This window comes from Diospyros lotus, chromosome 12 (assembly GCF_014633365.1).
Source record: "Diospyros lotus cultivar Yz01 chromosome 12, ASM1463336v1, whole genome shotgun sequence".
NCBI lineage: Eukaryota > Viridiplantae > Streptophyta > Magnoliopsida > Ericales > Ebenaceae > Diospyros > Diospyros lotus.
In genome coordinates, this window is record NC_068349.1 from 7189406 (window position 1) to 7208942 (window position 19537).

The 19537-nt window shown below is 37.4% G+C and overlaps 1 protein-coding gene across 1 annotated transcript in view; it reads left to right on the forward strand.

Annotated features, from left to right (window-relative positions):
• Positions 1-19429, forward strand: part of LOC127786622 (protein ENHANCED DISEASE RESISTANCE 2-like) — a gene marked incomplete at its 3' end in the record, with an annotated part of 46407 nt that extends 26978 nt beyond the window's left edge. The window contains 10 exon segments of the mRNA XM_052314129.1: positions 4354-4418; positions 4517-4588; positions 4702-4857; positions 5129-5358; positions 5446-5485; positions 5581-5729; positions 5815-5916; positions 18859-18903; positions 18981-19121; positions 19335-19429. Coding sequence (XP_052170089.1) covers positions 4354-4418; positions 4517-4588; positions 4702-4857; positions 5129-5358; positions 5446-5485; positions 5581-5729; positions 5815-5916; positions 18859-18903; positions 18981-19121; positions 19335-19429 — 1095 coding nt within the window.
• Between the last annotated feature and the right edge of the window lie 108 nt (positions 19430-19537).

Below are 19537 nucleotides of genomic sequence, written 5' to 3' on the forward strand. Positions count from 1 at the left end.
CGCCACTCGATTATATGCTGTCTTGACTTATGCACAATTTTATATGAAAATTTATCAACAAAAGAAGACCATCTAGCATGCATATCACTCCTCAGTTGCCTTTGGCTACTCAAGTACTTAAGAGCTTGGTGATCCATGTAAAGAACAAACTCTTTGGCAATCAAGTAATGTTCCCATGTTTTAAGAGCCCTCACCATTGCATAAAACTTCTTATCATAAGTAGATCACTTTCTTCTGGCTTCACACAACTTCTCACTGAAAAGTGCAATTGGTCTTTTCTCTTGGGACAACATAACACCTATATCCACTCCCCTTGCATCGCACTCAACCTTAAATAACTTGTCAAAACTTGGCAAAGCTAAGACAAGAGCGGTATATAACTTCTCTTTTATCAAGGCGAAACTTTCCTCTTGTTCTTCACCCCAATGGAACTTCCATTTCTTTAAACACTCAGTAATTGAAGCCGCAATACTATTAAAGTGTTTGATAAATTACCTATAGGAAGTTGCTAAGCCATGGAAACTCCTCACATCACTGACATTTTTAGGGGTTGGCTACTCTTTAATAGCTCACATTTTTTCCTCATCTACCTTTATGCCCTCTTTGCTTACAACAAAACCCAATAACAACAAGCTCTCACTCATAAAAGTACACTTCTTCAAATTAACATAAAGTTCGTTTTCTCTCAACACACTCAACACCTCCCGAATATGCCCCACATGCTCATCAATAGACTTACTGTATATCAAAATATCATCAAAATATAACACATCGAATTTATCAATGAAAGGACGTAGTACCTGGTTCATTAGTCTCATGAAAGTGCTCAGTGCATTGGTTTGTCCAAAGGGCATGACTAACCACTCAAACAACCCATTTCTCGTCTTGAAAGTTGTCTTCCACTCATCTCCAGGTTGAATTCTGATTTGAAGATAACCACTTCTGAGATCAATTTTGGTAAAAACCATAGACCCATCAAGTTGATCAAGCATGTCGTTGAGCCTAGGAATTGAAAACTTGTACCCAATAGTAATCTTGTTGATGGCTCTACTGTCAACACACATCCTCCAACTCCCATCTTTCTTTGGTGTCAATAATGCTAGCATTGCACATGGACTCATGCTAGTCTGAATGTGCCATTTTCTCAACAATTCCTCTACCTGCTCACGCAAAATCTCATTCTCCTTAGGACTCATCCTGTAGTGTGGTAAGTTAGGCAAGCAAGCACCAGGAATCAAGTCAATGTGGTGTTGAATATCCCTCATAGGAGGTAGCTCATTAGGCAACTCCTCAGGAACCACATCATGAAATTCCTTCAACAATCCTCGCACCTCCATTGGAATTTGATTCACTTTTAGTGGCTCACTCACGCTCTCCTCCTTGACAACCAACAAGTGAACCTCTTGGGTATCCCTACACTCCCTCACAAACTCAGTGTGCTTATGTGTAATGATAAGAAAATTCCGCCCATCCACTTTAGAAGCTGTGGTTTAGTTCTTTTCTATTATGGGTAACAAAATATAACACACACCCTCTTTCTCAAGCTGATATGCATTTTTCTTAGCCGAGCGCTAGCATCCACATCAAATTGCTAAGGCTTCTCAAATAAAATATGGCAAACATCCATATCAACAATATCACAATAGACTTCATTAGAGTATTTACCAATAGAGAAAGACAACCTACATCATTCATCCACACGTATGCCACCCATTTCTTTGATCCATCCAATCATGTAAGGGCTTGGATGTTTTTCAGGAGTTAGCTGCATCTTCGCCACGCCGTCTCTTCTTATGATGTTCTCTTGACTTCCACTATTAATGATCAATTCAAAGATTTTTCCTTTCACCGTACACCTCATGCGGAAAAGCTTATGCCGCTGAGTAGTATCTTCATTCTTTTGAGATAGCATTAACTTCCTCACTACACAGGTGTACTCTCCATGTCCATACTCTTCTTTGTCATCCTCTCCATCAGGCCCGCAATATAAGCCCAACCTTATTACACTTGAAACACTTTAAGAGAACAGGCTTTGCATAAGGGTTATTGGATTTTGGAAGATTAGAAGTAGTATCTCGAGTGTTTCCCCCCATTGTAGCCTTATTAAGGTTGACTATATTAGGTGGATTGAGAGGTTGCATTCCCTGAATTGACTTGTCTTTATCAAAAGTTGCTTGTTTATTTTCATTCCTGCTATATTGGTGATAGTTTATCATTACGAGCTCTCTCACTCAACATTAACTTAGCCTTTAAAGCTAAGTTCCTTGCTTCTTGCACACTCAGAACCTTCTGAACCCCAATTTTATCATGAATAGCAAACTTCAATCCATTTAAGTAATGAACTACTTATTGATTGTCACTTTCTGACAATTGGTTTCTCTTCCCCAATCTCAGAAACTCAGAGAAGTATATTCATTCACATTCTTCATTCCTTGTGCACATCTTTGATAGGCTTCAAACATGTATTGTTCATAATCAGGGGGTAAAAACCTACCTTTTAACAGCTACTTCATTCGTCTCCATGTCTGAACTGGGTGTTGGCATTCCCTCAATTTCGTCTCTCTCAATCGCTCCCACCAAACAGATGCACTGCCCTTCAATCTATAAGCCACTATCTTGACTTGTCGTTCATCTGGGATCTCCATGTATTCGAAAAATCAGTCAATCTCAGTGATCCAATCCAGGAACCCCTCAATATCAAGATCTGCATTAAAGGTAGGAATATCAACCTTTAGTTTATACTCATTGTTGCCCCGATAGTTGTGTTGATGCGCATTCCTCCTAACCCCTCTTTCACCAGGATTAGCTATTGCTTGACCAAGATCATCCTCTTCATCGCTATCTTCAATCATTGGTCTTTTAGGATTAACAAGGACATGATTAATGGGTGGTCTTCCCACTCCGGCTTGATTCACCCCATTATTCAGGTTCTTGTCATCATTAACTTGTAGTAAGGCGCCCAATTGGTTGCTAATTTGCTCCAATTGCTATTGGATGGTACGAGTTACTTCCCACTGTTCTTCGATTGCTCTCCAAACTGCGGATAGCGCCTGATCATCGTCATGAGGCTGGTTGCGACTGTTACCTTCAAGATTGGTCATTTGATTGGTTGATTAACCGCTTTGATACCACCTGACATAGCGTGTAACGCGTGTGTAAAGAAAACATACAAAAAAACCCTTGAAACAATAAATTTCAAGTACCCTTGAGAGAACAAACTTTAACGACAAAACTGGACTCTCAACTAGGTGCAAGAACCGAAACTGCTTGCTGGAAAAAAAAAAAAACCAAACTCGTTTGCTGGAATTTATTGAATAATAAAATTGATTACAACCCTTAGTTTCTAGATATATTTATAGAGTTTGGCTAATCCATCTAATACTTATAAATAAAATCTAATTAGAATCCTAACAGAAATAAAACTCTAATCAAACATGAAGTAGAATCCTAAAACTTATGAAGTTTCACAACTGTTCCAGCGCTATTGTTCTAGGGTTTCCCGGTTCGGGTCAGGTCAGCCTTGGGCCGGATCTTGATTGATGACCGCATCACCACTCCTCGACTACTAAGAACTGCTCCTTAATTACTACATAACCTTCTAAATCACTCCATAACTGAGACTAATCAGATAATAAAAACAATAACTAACTACTTATGCAAAATAAGTACAATTAGAAATAAAAATAACAAGCTGGTTGTGACAGATTTATGACCCCTTCTTAAGAATTAGATGGTCATAATATGCATCTTTTGTCTAATAGAAAACATTATATATCCTGGAAGTGCTTTGTTAGAGCATTTATCCAATGCTTGGTATTCTCAAAACCAAGTAGTAACCTTGAGATAGACATTTTTGACAATCAAATTGTGGGTGTATTGGTTATGAATAGTTCAAATTTTTTCCGAGTACTCTGCATGATAAAGTTGTTAAGGTTACTACAGTTGCAATCCTTTAAAATCACTCTAGCTGTGAAGAATGTTTTAGAGCTAGTAGGAGATTATGTAGCATTTTTCTTGTGTCATGTACGTTATGCAACACTCAAGCTTTTAGTGTAGGTGATAGAATATAGCACTTCCTGAATAAAAGCTCTGTTACACTCAAGCTGCAAGCTTTATTATTATAAATATGTTTTTGATGTTTGCATTTCTGTCCTTCTGACAAAGATGCAAGGCTTTTAAAGCTGCAGTGCTTTGGAATTCCCATTACAATGCTGAAAAACTTCTGATGTTTGTATTATTGGTCATCAGACTATCTGGAAGTTCTAATATCTCCATCTTTATTGTTCCCTTTACTTTTTTTGAATTTTTATTTGTTGAAAGATAAGTAATTTGGATTGGTTGTGTGCTCTGCAGGTTTGTGTGGCCCCGTGACCTTTGTTATGTACGTTACTGGCGCCGAAATGATGATGGAAGTTATGGTAAATATTTGCAATCATCCTTCTTGTCCACCACCCTGTCTGTTCTTCCAACTTTGCTCCCAATCTAAATGTCTGTGTTTTTCTTTACTACTTTGCAGTTGTATTATTTCGTTCTAGGGTGCATGAGAATTGTGGTCCACAACCTGGATTTGTGCGTGCACATATTGAAAGTAACTTCCAAATTTCTTCTTGTTTCCTTTGGGTTGGGTGGAGCAATCTCTCTCTCTCTCTCATGTAATATGCGTGCTAATAATCTCTGACTTGATACTTCTGATGTGTTCAGGTGGTGGGTTCAATATTTCCCCGCTGAAACCTCGGAATGGGAGGCCAAGGACACAGGTACAACACCTTATGCAAATTGATCTGAAAGGGTGGGGCGTGGGTTACATTTCCTCGTTTCAGCAGCATTGCCTCCTTCAGATGTTGAATAGTGTTGCAGGTGAGTTCTTTTATTTGTTTACCATGTACCTTTGCAGTGTCGTTCAGATTTTTGCTGTTGATGATTTGTGCTGCTTCTCTTGCTGTTTTTGTTTATGAACGAGGAGAAAATTGCCTTTGAAATGTACTAGGGCTAGTAGTATTAGAATGATTCTGTAGAGTTTGCTCTGAGACTTTCCAAATTCATATTTACTCTCTGATTATTCACTATTTCAAAAGGAGTTCTCTTTTCTGCTTTGTTTGACTGCTTGTTTCATTCTTTTCTACTGCAGGACTTCGTGAATATTTTTCTCAAACTGATGAAAGGTCTGCTCCACCAAGAATCCCTGTTATGGTAAATATGTCTTCAGCCTCTGTATCTTCAGAGAAGTGTCAAAAGCTCCGGGTGAACTCTGTTTGCCGCAGTCCTTCACTAGATCAAATTAGTGCTGCAAACAAAAATGCAGTGATGATGGACGAAGACTCTGATGAGGATGATGAATTCCAAATTCCTGAGGAAGAGGTTTGCATTGTCCTTGTGTGTTATTATTATTTTCATTTACTTCTTCTGAATTTGCGCTCTCTCTCTCTCCCGCCCAAAAAATTTCAGGCATGCTCAACCAGCCTTGAGTTTGAAGTCAAGAAACATGGTATTTGATGACTACATTTGTTTATTTCATCTTTGAGAAGTCCTTGATTTTCAATCTAGTGGGGGCATCCATTGACATTTCTTTTCCTGCTTTAGAGGAAGAGCGGACTGATCAAATTGACTTGTCCTGTTTCTCTGGTAATCTACGACGTGATGACCGGGACAATGCCCGTGACTGCTGGACAATTTCTGATGGAAACAACTTTAGAGTTCGCAGCAAGAGCTTTTGTTTTGATAAATCAAAGGTTTGCTAATCTTTTGTCTTTTTGTGGGAAATCTTAGGGACCTTTAAGCTTGCTCTAACTTAGTTTTTGCAATGTGCATCTGAAGATTCCTGCAGGTAAGCATCTGGTGGATCTTGTTGCTGTTGATTGGTTCAAGGATGCAAAACGAATGGACCATGTTGCTAGGCGCCGGGGTTGTGCTGCTCAAGTAAGTGTCCATGCGTTTATCTCTCATATTGCATTATTGGGTTCTTTCTTTTGTCTATTTTGCTGTCATATGATGTTAACTTGCTGGTGGATTGCCGTTATTTTATGGTGTCCCTGTCTCACCTCCAAAGATTTATGCTAGAGGGGTTATCAACAGAAGTTATCCAGGTCAGGATTCTGGTTGGGTCTGCTTCTGCATGATGTGTGCAGAAAGTGAGCTTAAGTTACACAAAAACATTTGATCAAATGCCATTAAAACATTGAACAAAAAGATGTGAACTATATACGTGATACTGTTGAAAGCTTAGTGCGTTATGTTGTGTCATCAAAATACAAGTGGAGAAAGAAGAGTCTATATCATAGCATTTTGCACTTTATATTGTTGATGTATAGAGGAAAGAGAAAAACGGACTTTGAGGTGTTTCCTTGTTTAGAAGAACAACAACAATCACAAACCTTAATCTCACTAAGTGAGGTCTATTACATGAATTCTAGACCCTCTAGCTATCTTTGTCCATGGTCGAGTCCTCTGTAAGACCATTATACCCTTTTTTATTGTTGAAATTATTAATCACCATCTCATTTAAAAGTTTAAGCTAGTAGATAGAGGGCTAATTTAATCTTTTATATTGTTATTCTTACTCTTGACACATCCCCACACGTGTGGCTAGATTTCAGTGTATAACTAGTTCAAACATGTACACCTGTTTAAATATTGGGTTAACAGTGAGGTTTGAACTCAAAACCTTTGCTTGTTCTGATACCATATTGAAATTGTTAACCACTATCTCATCTAAAAGTTTATACTATTAGATAGTGTTGACCTTATTTTTTTTATTATTATTTTTACTATCAACAATGTTTGAGGATTTACCATCAGGTTTTATTTGGTTTTTCTCCCCCTTTTGCTACAAACTTTTCCAATATCTGCATTTGCCTCATAGGTATGTCTATCAACTACTTGTCTTCTTTTCACATGTTCAAACCATCTTCATTGTGTCTTTTATACGTTATTTCCAATCGACATCAGTCCAGTCTTTTTACATATAAGAATCTCATGCTTATTTTGTCTTTCTTATATGGTTGAATGTCTATCGTGACATTTCCATCTTAATTATGCTCATATGTTACTTAGTTGCCCAATGTTATTGTTGAATTGTTAACTATCATTTCTTCTAAAAGTTTAAATTATTAGATAAAGAGTTAATTTTATCTTTTGTATTATCATTTTCGCTCTCAACATACTCCCTTACGTGTGACTACGCTTTGTTACATAATTGGTCCACACACATGCAATATTTTAAATATCTAGCTGTGAGGTTTGAATTTAGGACCTTGTTTACTCTAATATCGTGTTAAATTGTTAACCACCATCTCGTCTAAAAGTTTAAATTGTTAGATAAAAGGTTAATTTTATCTTTTATATTATCATTTTTACTCTCAACAATTTTGATTCATATAACAAAGATGGTCTTATAACCGTGAGAAGTTAGAGGTAGAACTCCAATCTGAAAAGCCAGCTTAACAGGTAGAGGGATCCTCCTCCTTATATATAGCCTAGGTCTCCCTTATGGAGGCGATGTGGGATTCTCAACACTCCCCCCACGCCGAAACTTCTTGTGTAACTGATATATGCCCAGGTGATCGGGCAGGGTACTGGTCCATGACCACGACAGCCAAGGGTTAGATCTGATACCATGTGAGAAATTAGAGGTAGAACTCCAACCTGAAAAGCCAGTTTAACAGGTGGAGGGATCCTCCTCCTTATATATAGCTCAGGTCTCCTTTGTGGAGGTGATGTGGTATTCTCAACAATAACTATTTGATAAAACCACCTTTTTAGATTTAAATGGATTTTAAAATAGTACAAAATGATGGACGCACTTCTTCTCTTTAATGATCTTGCATTGATTCTACAAATGACATCATTTATAATCTCCTATTCTTTTTAAACAATTGTTTGTGGTATCTAAATTGATCTTTTCTTGAGATGACTTGATCTGCAAGCCTCACAATGACATCCTTCATGCTTCCATTTTTATTGAACTAACATTCCACACGTTCAATTTTTAATACACTCAACTTAAAACATTTGGATTTTATGGTATTTCTTCATAATCTAGGTTTATTATGTACGCATTCTTTCATCTCATCCAAGGAATGTAGAACAACATACGTCAAGGCACTTTTTCTTGGATATGCTTTGTGAGTTCATTCTTCATAAGAGTGAGGGCTCAATGCAGATTCTTAATGTAATCTAATAGTAACTTGAAAAACTTCATATCTCTATGACAAGTGGTATATGTGTTTGGCTCGATGATATGAGTCTTTAGTAAGTTGTATATAAGTTATCCAAACTAGTTTCTTCTCTAACATCTTCCTCAAGTCTTCTTTGGGGATTCTGTCAAAGCTTTTTCCAAGTTTATAAATTCCTTTTTTAATTTTTTTTTGTTTATCTATGGACTTTTTCAGTAGACATTTTAGTGAGTAGATAGCTTCAGTTGTTGACCTACTAGGCATAAAACTAAATTAGTTTTTTAAGACCTTGGTTTCTCTCCTTAACCTTGGGTTAGGCACTCTATTCCAATGTTTCATAGTGTGGCTCATTAGTTTGAGTCCCTCTATAATAATCAACTTTGAATGTCACCTTTGTTATTATAAATAGGCGTTCAAGTGCTATTTCCCCACTCATTTGGTGTTCTTTTGATTTAAGGATCACATTAAATATTTCATTAACTAAAAAACTACCATTCTCATATTCATTTTCATGCTTTTTGTCGTGATGTTATTTGGTCCAAGTTCTTTATTATTCTTTATTTTTTTTCATAAACTGTTTTATTTTGTTTAGACAAATGTGCCGATAGAACTTGAAATCTTGATCTTTCTTAGAGTTACTAAGTTGTCCCAACCTAACACTTGTTCTTCCTCTTTCATTTAATAACTTTGAGAAATACTCCTTTTGTATCATCCTCTCATTTACTATACCATTTTTGTTCGAATATCTTGAGAATATTACTAGAATGTTCAAATATTTGTCATCTTTCCATGGTTGTTTATTACCTTTTTAGGTTAGTGAAAGACCTTATATATACCCATTGTATACCTTCTAGTACAAAAACAAGAAAATAACATTCCCTTACTTTAACATGGTATCCAAGCCTTGTTGATGTGGGAGTCTCATGTTCTCCTCAAACATGAGACTGATTGTGTTAAGACGAACCTCCTTGCCAATATTATGTGTTTTGCCCATTTTATTTGTTTTTCCTTCATTATTGTTTCTCCTCTATTTGTCTTCTTTGCTACGTCATCCCTGCCACCGGTCGCCGATCTCTTCATCACCAGAGTGGCAGTCGCAGATCTTCAATGGCAGCAGGTTCATTCTCTCTTGCTTCAGTTTTTCCTTCTTTGGTGACTTGTTTCTGGTTCAACGTCTTCGTTCTGGCCATCATTGTCCTTTCTGGCCAAGCTCAGCCAGGTCCGTGCTCACTGCTGCACAGCCAGAATTGTTGTCAGATTTGCTACAGCACAGGAAGCACACGTCTTCCCTGTTGCACTTGCCACAGTGCATGGTTGTCGTGACAGAAGGGATACGTGCTTTATTGCAGGGTGCCACTCACTGGTGGTCTTCCCTGTTGTCAGTGATCAGATCTGGTCATTACCCTGCTGGCACTGGCACTTTGCTTCCATTCTTCACCAGTGCCGCCTCTTTGGGTCTCCTTTTGCCATCTTATTGAGAGCTTTTTGTTGTGGCTCTCCCTTTTACTTGCTGCTCACTGGTGGTATTGCAGACATGACCTCTTTGCCATTATCGCTGCTCTATGAAGCTGCCACTGCCACTGGGTTTGAGGCCTTCTGTTCAATGCCCTTGTTCAAGCTACAACTCGGTCTACTTTCTTGGGTGATGTCGGGTTAATCACTTCTCACCTGCCATGCATCTTTCTGGATATGCCTCCCACTGATCCTGCATCTTTTTGGCCGTGCCTCTCGCCTACCATGCCTCTTGTTGCCCATCTTGTTGCTGCTTCCTCCAGCTAGGGTTGCCATCTGTCATGTTGTCTACATCAATGTGCAACTGCTGCTTCATCTAGCTAGGCACTTTTCTTGAATTGGTATTCAAACTCAAGTCTGCTAACTTCTTAGCTTATTGAGTTTGAGGGAGGATGTTAACAGGGGCGAGTGTGACTAATATTGTTGCGGGAGCCAAAAAACTAATGCAGGAATATAATTATCTGTTCAATCAAAATATAATAACAACAACATATCCAGTCTTTATCCCACTATATGGGGTCGGCTACATGAATTCTAGACTTCCATGTATTTTTGTCTTTTGTCATATCTTCATTTAGGCCCATATACTCTTTCATAGTTTATTTAGAGTTCATGTCTAGAGTTTATGTTCCTTTTTATTTTTACAGAACTATTACACTTATTTGTTTCCTTTGTATAAGATATTGGGATGTTTCATTCTTACAAAAACTATAAATAAATTCTAAATGTCACATGAAAAACCCTAATGCATACGAAAAAATCTTGAAAGATGGGGGTATGTGAAAGAGTCTTGAAAGATAGGAGGTAAATGAAAAAAAATCTGAAAGTTGTGGGGCCATGGTCCTACCCCCCCCCCCCCCCCCCGGCAGGAGGATGCCAGAAATATGTTGAGAATACTAGCAGAATATTAGAATATTTTATAGATCTTTTATGTATTCTTTGTAATTGTTTTGTAGTTGTTTATCACCTTTATAGGTAAGTGTTTATTACCGTTTACAAAGACCTTATATATACCCATTGAATGCCTTCTAGTACACTATCAAGAATACAATATTCTCACTTTAATAATTTTGAATTGTCTTTTATGCATTTAACTTGGTTCAAATTCCTTGTTTTCCTTTCTCTTGCTTTTGCTAACTTATATATATATATATATATATATGTATTTCCTTTTCCATACTTTGTGTCAAGCCAGTGGTACAAATTGTCATAAGATTTTCTTTGTTTTGTTAATTGTGTTCGTTGCTTCTATTTTTGCCAAAATATATCTCCTGAGGTTTTATTCATTATGGGGGTATCCCCCCCCAAAAAAAGAAGTTATTTGTTACGGCGTGTAAGTAAAATCCTGTAGGAAGCTCTCTCCGGTTTTTATTTTTGTTGTTTCTTTCTTTTCTTTTCTTTTTTTGGGGGGGGAGGTTGGGGGGGGGGGGGGGGGGTGGTTTCCTCTTCCTCTCACCAATAAGACTTTTTTTGGATTGAAACCTTTCCATTTTGACTCTCCTAGAGCCATTTTTACCATATTTTGAATAGCAATGGTCATCTCAATCCATAGTTGGTTAGTCTCTCCTATAAACTGATCTCTTCCACCTTACACTCTTTTCCTTGAAAATAATTTTTTTTTAACCTTTTAAATCCCACAATTTAATTCTTGGACTTCATTCTGTTTCATTCTTCCTCTTTTATTTTTTTATTTTTTTTTATGGACATCAAGAACTATAAGCCTACGATTAGTGGTAGGCATTTTCTCGGTATACCTTTACAACCCATACAACAAAGACAATAGTTTTGTCTCATAAGAAAGTAGTCCATTTGAATAGTTGATAAGCCATTTGTATATGAAATCAAGTGTTCATCCCACTTTTTGGACATAGTACTAGATCAAGTGTTCATAACCTCCATGTACATCTCTATACCCCTTCACTTATTTGCCCACATTATCATTTAAGTTAACTTCTATAATGATCTTCTCTACTCTAGGTATTCTTTGCACCTTCCCCTTTAAATCTTCGCAAAATTTTGTTTTTTTATCTTTTGTCCTAAAACAACTTTAAATGTAATAGTTCTGCATCCTAACCTTTTATTCAGGGGTGTGCTTTCAGTGAATTTGGTTAGCCGATTAATTTATAGTAAAACTGAACTGAATTGAAATTTAGAAAAATTGATTTAAACAGAACTGAATCCAAATCAAGAAAAATTGATTGAACTATATTAATTGAAATAGCTGAGATAACTGAAATTGACCTAAATAAATGAATTAAACTAAATTTTGGTAGATCATACAGCAAACAAAGATTGAAATTAAAAACCTAGCGTTGATACCTAATAGGACTATTTATATTTTAGGGGTATTTTAGTAATTTGATATAAATTTTGGTTTATTCGGTTAAAAACTGAACCATTCTCTTAAAAACCTAACCAGATTTTTTTGTTATTTTGAGATTGAATGAATTCAAGTTTACTAAAAGTTGAACCAAATATTATTTCTTTTCCTGATCATCTCCTCTACCACTCTAATAGAATCCGTTAAAGTTCCGATGGATGATCCAATCCTAATTTACTAAAAGTTGAACCAAATATTATTTATTTTCCTGATCATCACCTCTACCACTCTAATAGAGTTTTCTGTCAAAGTTCTGATGGATGATCCAATCCTTAATTTGTGATCTTGGATTAACTCTTTTGCTTGCATCCACCCACGAAAATGTTAGAATCCTTGCAGATTTGACATCACATCTAGACGTTAGTGCAATGGCCCTAACTCATTTTTCACTACCTTGGGGGAAATTCAGGGTGCCAATGTGAATGTGTTTCCTTGTTTATTTGTTTAATGTTTGAAGTTGGGGCTTGTTAAAGCAAACTGGTATCTTGTAATACCTCAGCTATTGCTTTTGGCTGTCTTATTTCTCCCACTGATTTGATGTGCCCAAAGTCTCCAGCCAATTTTAGGTCTACCACTTGAAATATTCTTATTCAACCTCCAGAATTATTAAGAACTTGTAAAATGGATACACCAGCTTTCTTATTCAAGATTGGATACCATATAGAGTTTTGTGGCATTTGCATTATTGGTTCACCACTTCAAAACTTGAAATCAATGTACAAGGTTTCTGGTAGAAAATTTCTATGTTAATATTTATATTTTATAATGGGCGTGCAATTAGGATCCTGTGAAAATCAGTATCTGCAGAGCATTTATGCTATCAATACAGTTGCATAACTATTGACTTGGAGCTAGGTGATTTTTGGGGCCTCAGGCCTCTTGAGATTAGATTATAAAGTGTTGAATAATTCACAGAAGTATTTACATATTTACGGAAGTATGCAATTCATACATCAGCCCTTATGGAAAGAGATAAGTCAGCCTTTCTAAAAATCAGCTTGCTAAAATCAAACCTGATCCTATCCTCCATATTTAGAAAGTTGTTCAGTTTTAGAGATTTCCTAATATTGTGGTTTCCTAATTTTGTGTTGTATCTTTTGTTTCCTTGTACAGTATATAGTGTATCTTTCCATTCTTTGTTGCTTTCCTAAAGTGTTACTCTCATCCTATTAATAGGGAATGTAATACCATACATAGATATGAAAGTAAGAGAATTATTCTCGTTTATTCTACATTCATCAGCCTACTTTCTACATGGTATCAGAGCCTAAAACCTCTGATTATTAGTGTTCCTTCATTGCACCATTTTTTTTCTCCTCTTGTGAGCCTTCATTGTCGCGATCCCCTTTGTGTTTTTTCCCTTGTTTTTTTGGTGCCATATCTCCTTTGTCACGTCGGGAGATATTTGAAACTGCTTCTCCTATGTTAACAAGAGAAGCAATGCCTATTGAATAGGCTGTCGGTGGAGCTCCGACCAACGAACTACCGGGAATGCACCACTCCTACAGATTGGATGGTGGAAACCGTCTTCAGTAGTCTCAATTGGTGAGGACTTTTCTGAAGGGCCGAGGGAAGATAGCCCATCTCACCGGACCAACCCCTAAGGTGATGGATCCAAGATTTGCTGCTTAGGATGTGGAAGATTCGATGTTGATGTCTTGGTTGTGGAGTGCCATACTTCCAGGGGTAAGTAAAAACTATATGTTTTTATCTACTACTAGAGAAATCTGGGAAATCGTGAAGAGGATCTATTCTAAGGTGCAAGATGCATTGGTTGTATATGAGATTAGGACTAAACTCAATAGTACAAAGCAAAGGGCTCTAACTGTAATTGAATATTACAACTGGATGAATGGTTTTTGGCTGGAATTAGATCTATCAGGTCTCAATCCTGAGTTCGATCAAGTAAGGGCTCAAATTCTTAGCAGGGAAAAAATGTTATCACTAAATGAGGTTTTTTGTATAGTGAGAAGTGAAAAACATAGAAGGGCAGCCATGTTTTCTAATCATGGCATGGAGGGATTGGCTATGGTAACTAATAAGGTGCGGGGGACATGGATGAAACCTTAATAAAGCAGAGAGCAGTCCTAATCAAAATAGGGAAAGGAGGGGCTTTGGTGCTCATACTGCAAAAAGCCTAGACATTCAAGAGATACATGTTTCAAATTACATGGTAAGGAGGCAGTACTAAGCAAACTTGGAGGGTTCAAAAATTTGCAGCCAAAGAATCAGGGAAGAGCCTATCTCTCCACTAAAGAAACAGAGGAGACAACTAAAAAGGTTGACTCTTCAGCCTCCTTAGACCTAGAAGAACTGAATGCAGAAGAGATTGGGAAGCTAAAATCTTTCCTTAAAACTCTCCAAGGTGAATGTTCCTTAACTCAAGCAGGTATGTGCCTTAATTTTGAGTTTTCACTTGCCTCATATACGAGCAGGGATGAATTATGGATTTTAGATTCTAGAGCAACTGACCACGTCACCTAATTTGGAATTTTTTGAAACCTATGAACCAATAACCGGCTCCAAGAAAATAACCGTTGCTAATGGCCAAACTATTTCTATAGTTGGGCAAGGAAATGTTCGTTTGAACCCATCTCTACCTGCCCAACATGTCCTATATGTTCCAAGCCTTTCCACCAATCTACTTTCTGTTGACAAGCTTACCCAAAGCCTTAATTGCAGTGTGAATTTCTCACCTCATGGTTGTGTGTTTCAGGATCTAACAACAGGGAAGATGATTGGTGCTGCTAAGACATTGAATGGGTTGTTCTACCTACAAAGAAGTAGAGAGCTACTTGTATGAGACCATTCTAGCCTTACTCATTCCTCTATGCTCACCTCTACTCACTTTGATGTATGGTTGCATCATTTTAGATTAGGGCACCCACCTTTTACTTTATTAAAGACCACGTTCCCAAATCTATTTAAAGTGGTTGATGTCAATTCTTTTCACTGTGATGTATGTGAGCTATCTAAACATAATTGAGTTCCTTATGCTGTTATCAATAAACTTTTTTTGTTTCCTTTTTCCTTAGTACATTCTGATGTATAAGGGCCTTCTAGAATTCTCAATTGTTTTGGGGCTAAGTGGTTTGTATCATTTATTGATGACTGCACTACGATGACATGGGTATATTTACTCAAAGACAAAGCAGCCATCAACACCATCTTACCTTTGTTTCATAGGATGATTTTCACTCAATTTAGGGTCTCCATCAACAAATTCAAAATTGATAATGTAAGAAACTATTTTAATCATCACCTCAATCACTTTTTCCAACAAGAGGGAATTATTCATAAATCCTCTTGTGTTGAACCCCCTCAGCAAAATGAGTTGCGGAGAGGAAGATGAGGCATCTCCTAAATGTTGCTAGGGCACTCTTGCATCAACATTCAGTCCCTAAATATTTCTGGGTGAAGGCAATGCTAACTGCAACCTACTTAATCAATAGGGTTCCCTTAAGAGTCCTAAATCAACTTACCCCATTTCAGTGTCTTTCTTCCTACTTCCCAGAAATTGATCTTCATACCTTCCTTCCTCTTAAGGTATTTGGGTGTCTAGCTCTTGTTCATGTCTCTAAACAACATAGGGATAAGTTTGATCACTGAGCACTTAGATGTGTCTTTTTGGGGTATTCTCTTACCTAAAAAGACAGTTATAAGACCAGTCTTGCTGTATGGCTCGGAATGTTGGGCAGTCAAATACCAGCATGAGCAAAAGACGAGTGTAGCGGAGATGGGGATGTTAAGATGGATGTGCGGCCATACAAGAAAAGATAAAATTAGAAATGAAGTTATTCGTAATAAGGTAGGAGTAGTGCCAATCGAGGAGAAAATGAGAGAGACTAGACTAAGATGGTTTGTTCATGTGAGAAGGAGACTAAGAGACGTTCCTGTGAGGAGAGTTGATGAAATGGAACAATTAGTCAAAAAAATAGGTAGAGGCAGACCCAAGAAGACTTTGGGAGAGACATTAAAGTTTGATATGAAGTGTATGGATCTAAATGAAGATATGACAAAAGACAGAAATACATGGAAGTCTAGAATTCATGTAGCCGATATGTTGTTGTTGTTGTTGTTTCTCTTACCCAAAAAGGGTACAAGTGCTACCACCCTCCTACTCGTAAAATTCTTGTGTCTAAGGATGTCACCTTTGTGGAGAATCAGTCTTTTTTCTAGTCTTCTATTTCTCGTCCTAAGGGGGAGAATACAACTATTGGTGATCATGATTTGCCTATCATGGAAGTGTCTTAGCCATATCAGCCACATTCTCCTCCTAATCTCTCAACTTTATCTACTCCTCCTAATTCAAAGACAACAAAAATAGGAGACCAGCAAACTTTTCTTGTTTCTCCACCCTTTGTTTAGACCAAAAGGTCTCTTGTCAGGTTCAAGGGCTCACCATTCGTATACAAGAGGAAGGAACAACCCAATCCATGTGCTAAGCAGGGCCCATCATCTCTTCCTTAATCAAGTATGAAACTCACTCAGCCATCTGATGGTTCTCAATCCATTAATTGTTCTAATCGTATACATTTTGATTTGGATCTGCCTATTTCTATTAGAAAAGGGGTTAGGAGCTGCACACAACACCCTATTGCCCAATTAATTTCCTATCACAGGTTGTCCCCTAACCACAAGAGTTTTCTAACCTCTCTTGACTCCATAGCTATTCCTAAAACTGTAGAAGAGGCATTACAAGATCAGAATTGGGTACAAGGTATGCATGAGGAGATGAGGCCTTTGGAAAAGAATAAAACTTGGGAAATGGTGCCTAAACCAAAGGGGGTTCAACCGGTAGGGTGTAGATGGGTGTTCAATGTGAAATATAATGTTGATGGAACACTGTAAAGGTACAAAGCTCAATTTGTAGCCAAGGGCTACACTTAAACTTACGGTATAGATTATTTGGAAATTTTTGCACCTATGGCTAAGATGACTACAATGAGGATTCTACTCTCTTTGGCTAGCTGTTATGGCTGGGAATTGATGCAGGTAGATGTCAAAAGTGTCTTCCTGCATGGTGACCTAAACGAAGAGGTTTTTACGGAACCCCCTCAGGTTTTACTAATGGAGTTGATGCAGGTTATGTTTGCAGATCAAAGAAAGCCCTTTTATGGGCAAAACCAGTCTCCAAGGGCCTGGTTTGATCGGTTCTCAAGAGCTATGAAATAAATGGGGTATTAACAAGTATGTAGATGACGTAATTGTTATTGGAAATGACTATGGTGAACATAAGTTACTAAAAGAGCATTTGGCCCATGTGTTTGACATAAGGGATCTTGGCAGACTCAGGTATTTATTGGGAATAGAGATTGCCTACTCTAAGGAAGGTATATTTCTTTTCCAAAGAAAATACACCATGGATTTGTTGGAAAAGATCGGGATGCTTGGTGGCAGAGCAACTAGCACACCTTTGAAACCTAACCTGAAGTTAGGTTACAGTGACAATCCAGTGGTTGATTGGGGGAGATACCAAAGGTTAGTAGGTAGATTAATCTACCTATCTCACACCCGGTCTGATATAGCATTTGTTGTTAGCCTTGTGAGTCAATTCATGCATCATCATACTGAAGAACACATGCTAGCTGTTAGAAGAATTCTGTGTTATTTTAAAACAACTCCGGGAAAGGGTCTATTATTCAAGTCAGGAAAAGAACTGGAGGTCTTAGGCTACACTAATACTGATTATGGTGGCTCCCTTATGAATAGAAGATCCACTATAGGTTATTGTGTGTTTTTGGGAGGAAATTTGGTGTCTTGAAGGAGTAAAAAATGGAGTGTAGTAGCCAAGTCTAGTGTTGAGGTAGAGTTTCGGGCAATGGCACTTGGTTTGTGTGAGTTACTTTGGTTGAAGATTGTGCTAGATGATCTAAAGGTTTCTATCAATGGTCCTATGCATTTACTTTGTGACAATCAATTAGCAATTAGCATTGCACACAATCTGGTGTAACATGATTGCACTAAACATGTTAAGATTGATTGTTACTTTATCAAGGAAAAGATAGAAGCTAAGGTGATTTGTATACCTTTTGTCTCTTCAGAAAATCAGCTAGCTGATTTACTAACAAAATGATTGCTTATCAAAAGATTTGAAGAACTTACAAGCAAGTTGGGAATGATGGATATTCATTCACCAGCTTGAGGGGGAGTGTTGAATAATTCATGGAAGTATGCAATTCATACATCAGTCCTTATGGAAAGAGATAAGTCAACCTTTCTAAAAATCAGCTTTCTAAAATCAGCCCTGATAAAGAATTTGTAAATTAAGCTGGTCATCATTCCTATTCCTATAGAGATTATCTATTTCTGAACTTTACTGGAAGTTCTTATTTGTGGATCTATAGTGAGTTAAATCCAAGAACTTGTTTTTCTGTTCAAACTACGCCTTTATTATTGATTTTGAAGGTAACCTTGTTAGTTATGCATCAATTTAATAATCTTCTTGCCTCCTCTATGTAGGATCAGTCTCTATCGATAATCATTGTTATTAATCATAGCCAGAGCAAATTGAGTATAGATGGATCTAGTCTCTATCTTGTTGCCTCCACTAAGTAGAGTATCGAGCAGATTTGGGTGTAGTGACCACTTTTTTTTTTTCTCTGGAAGTAATTAGTGAGCACTAAGTAACGTACACAGTTATTGGTGAACTTTCATAATGTGTGCTTGGCTTCCTTGACTACTGCTGGATGTTTAAGTTGTAGTTAGGAAGAATCTCGATATGTATAATTTTCTGAGCAAATGCTCATCATGCTGTATTGTACTAAAGAACATTGTTTGCAAATTTCTTTACAGGTTGCTGCAGAGAAAGGATTTTTTTCCATCGTTATGAATTTGCAAGTAAGTCTCTTATTTCTTATATTAGTTTGAGGCATCTGAGAGGGAAAAGGAACAAGTTTTCTTTTTTATTTTGGCAGGTTCCTGGTTCAACACACTACAGTATGGTTTTCTATTTTGTGACAAAGGAATTAATACCTGGGTCTCTCTTGCAACGGTTTGTTGATGGTGATGACGAGTTCCGTACTAGTCGACTGAAGCTTATTCCATCTGTTCCTAAGGTATGTCAAGGCCTTTGTAGATTGGTCTAATCCTTGTGGTGTATGTGCCATCATCAATAGCAACAAGTCTGCCCTAGTTTTTACTGTTTGAGATCTGTATTGCTGTCATCTGAAAGTGTTCCTATTATTTCTCACTTCTCTTGGTGGCTTTTCTACCCTTTTTGTTTATTGCCTTGTTGATATGTTGTTGACTATAAAGTGTCTGTCATGCAGGGTTCATGGATTGTGCGGCAGAGTGTTGGTAGCACCCCTTGTTTGTGGGAAAAGCAGTTGATTGCAACTATATCCGTGGTCCCAAATACTTGGAGGTAGTGATCCTTTTTGCTTCAATAGCACTAGAATTTACGTATTACAATAGTTGATTGATCCAAGTTAAGCACTATGTAGTTGTCCTGACAATGCTTCATTTTTTTTTG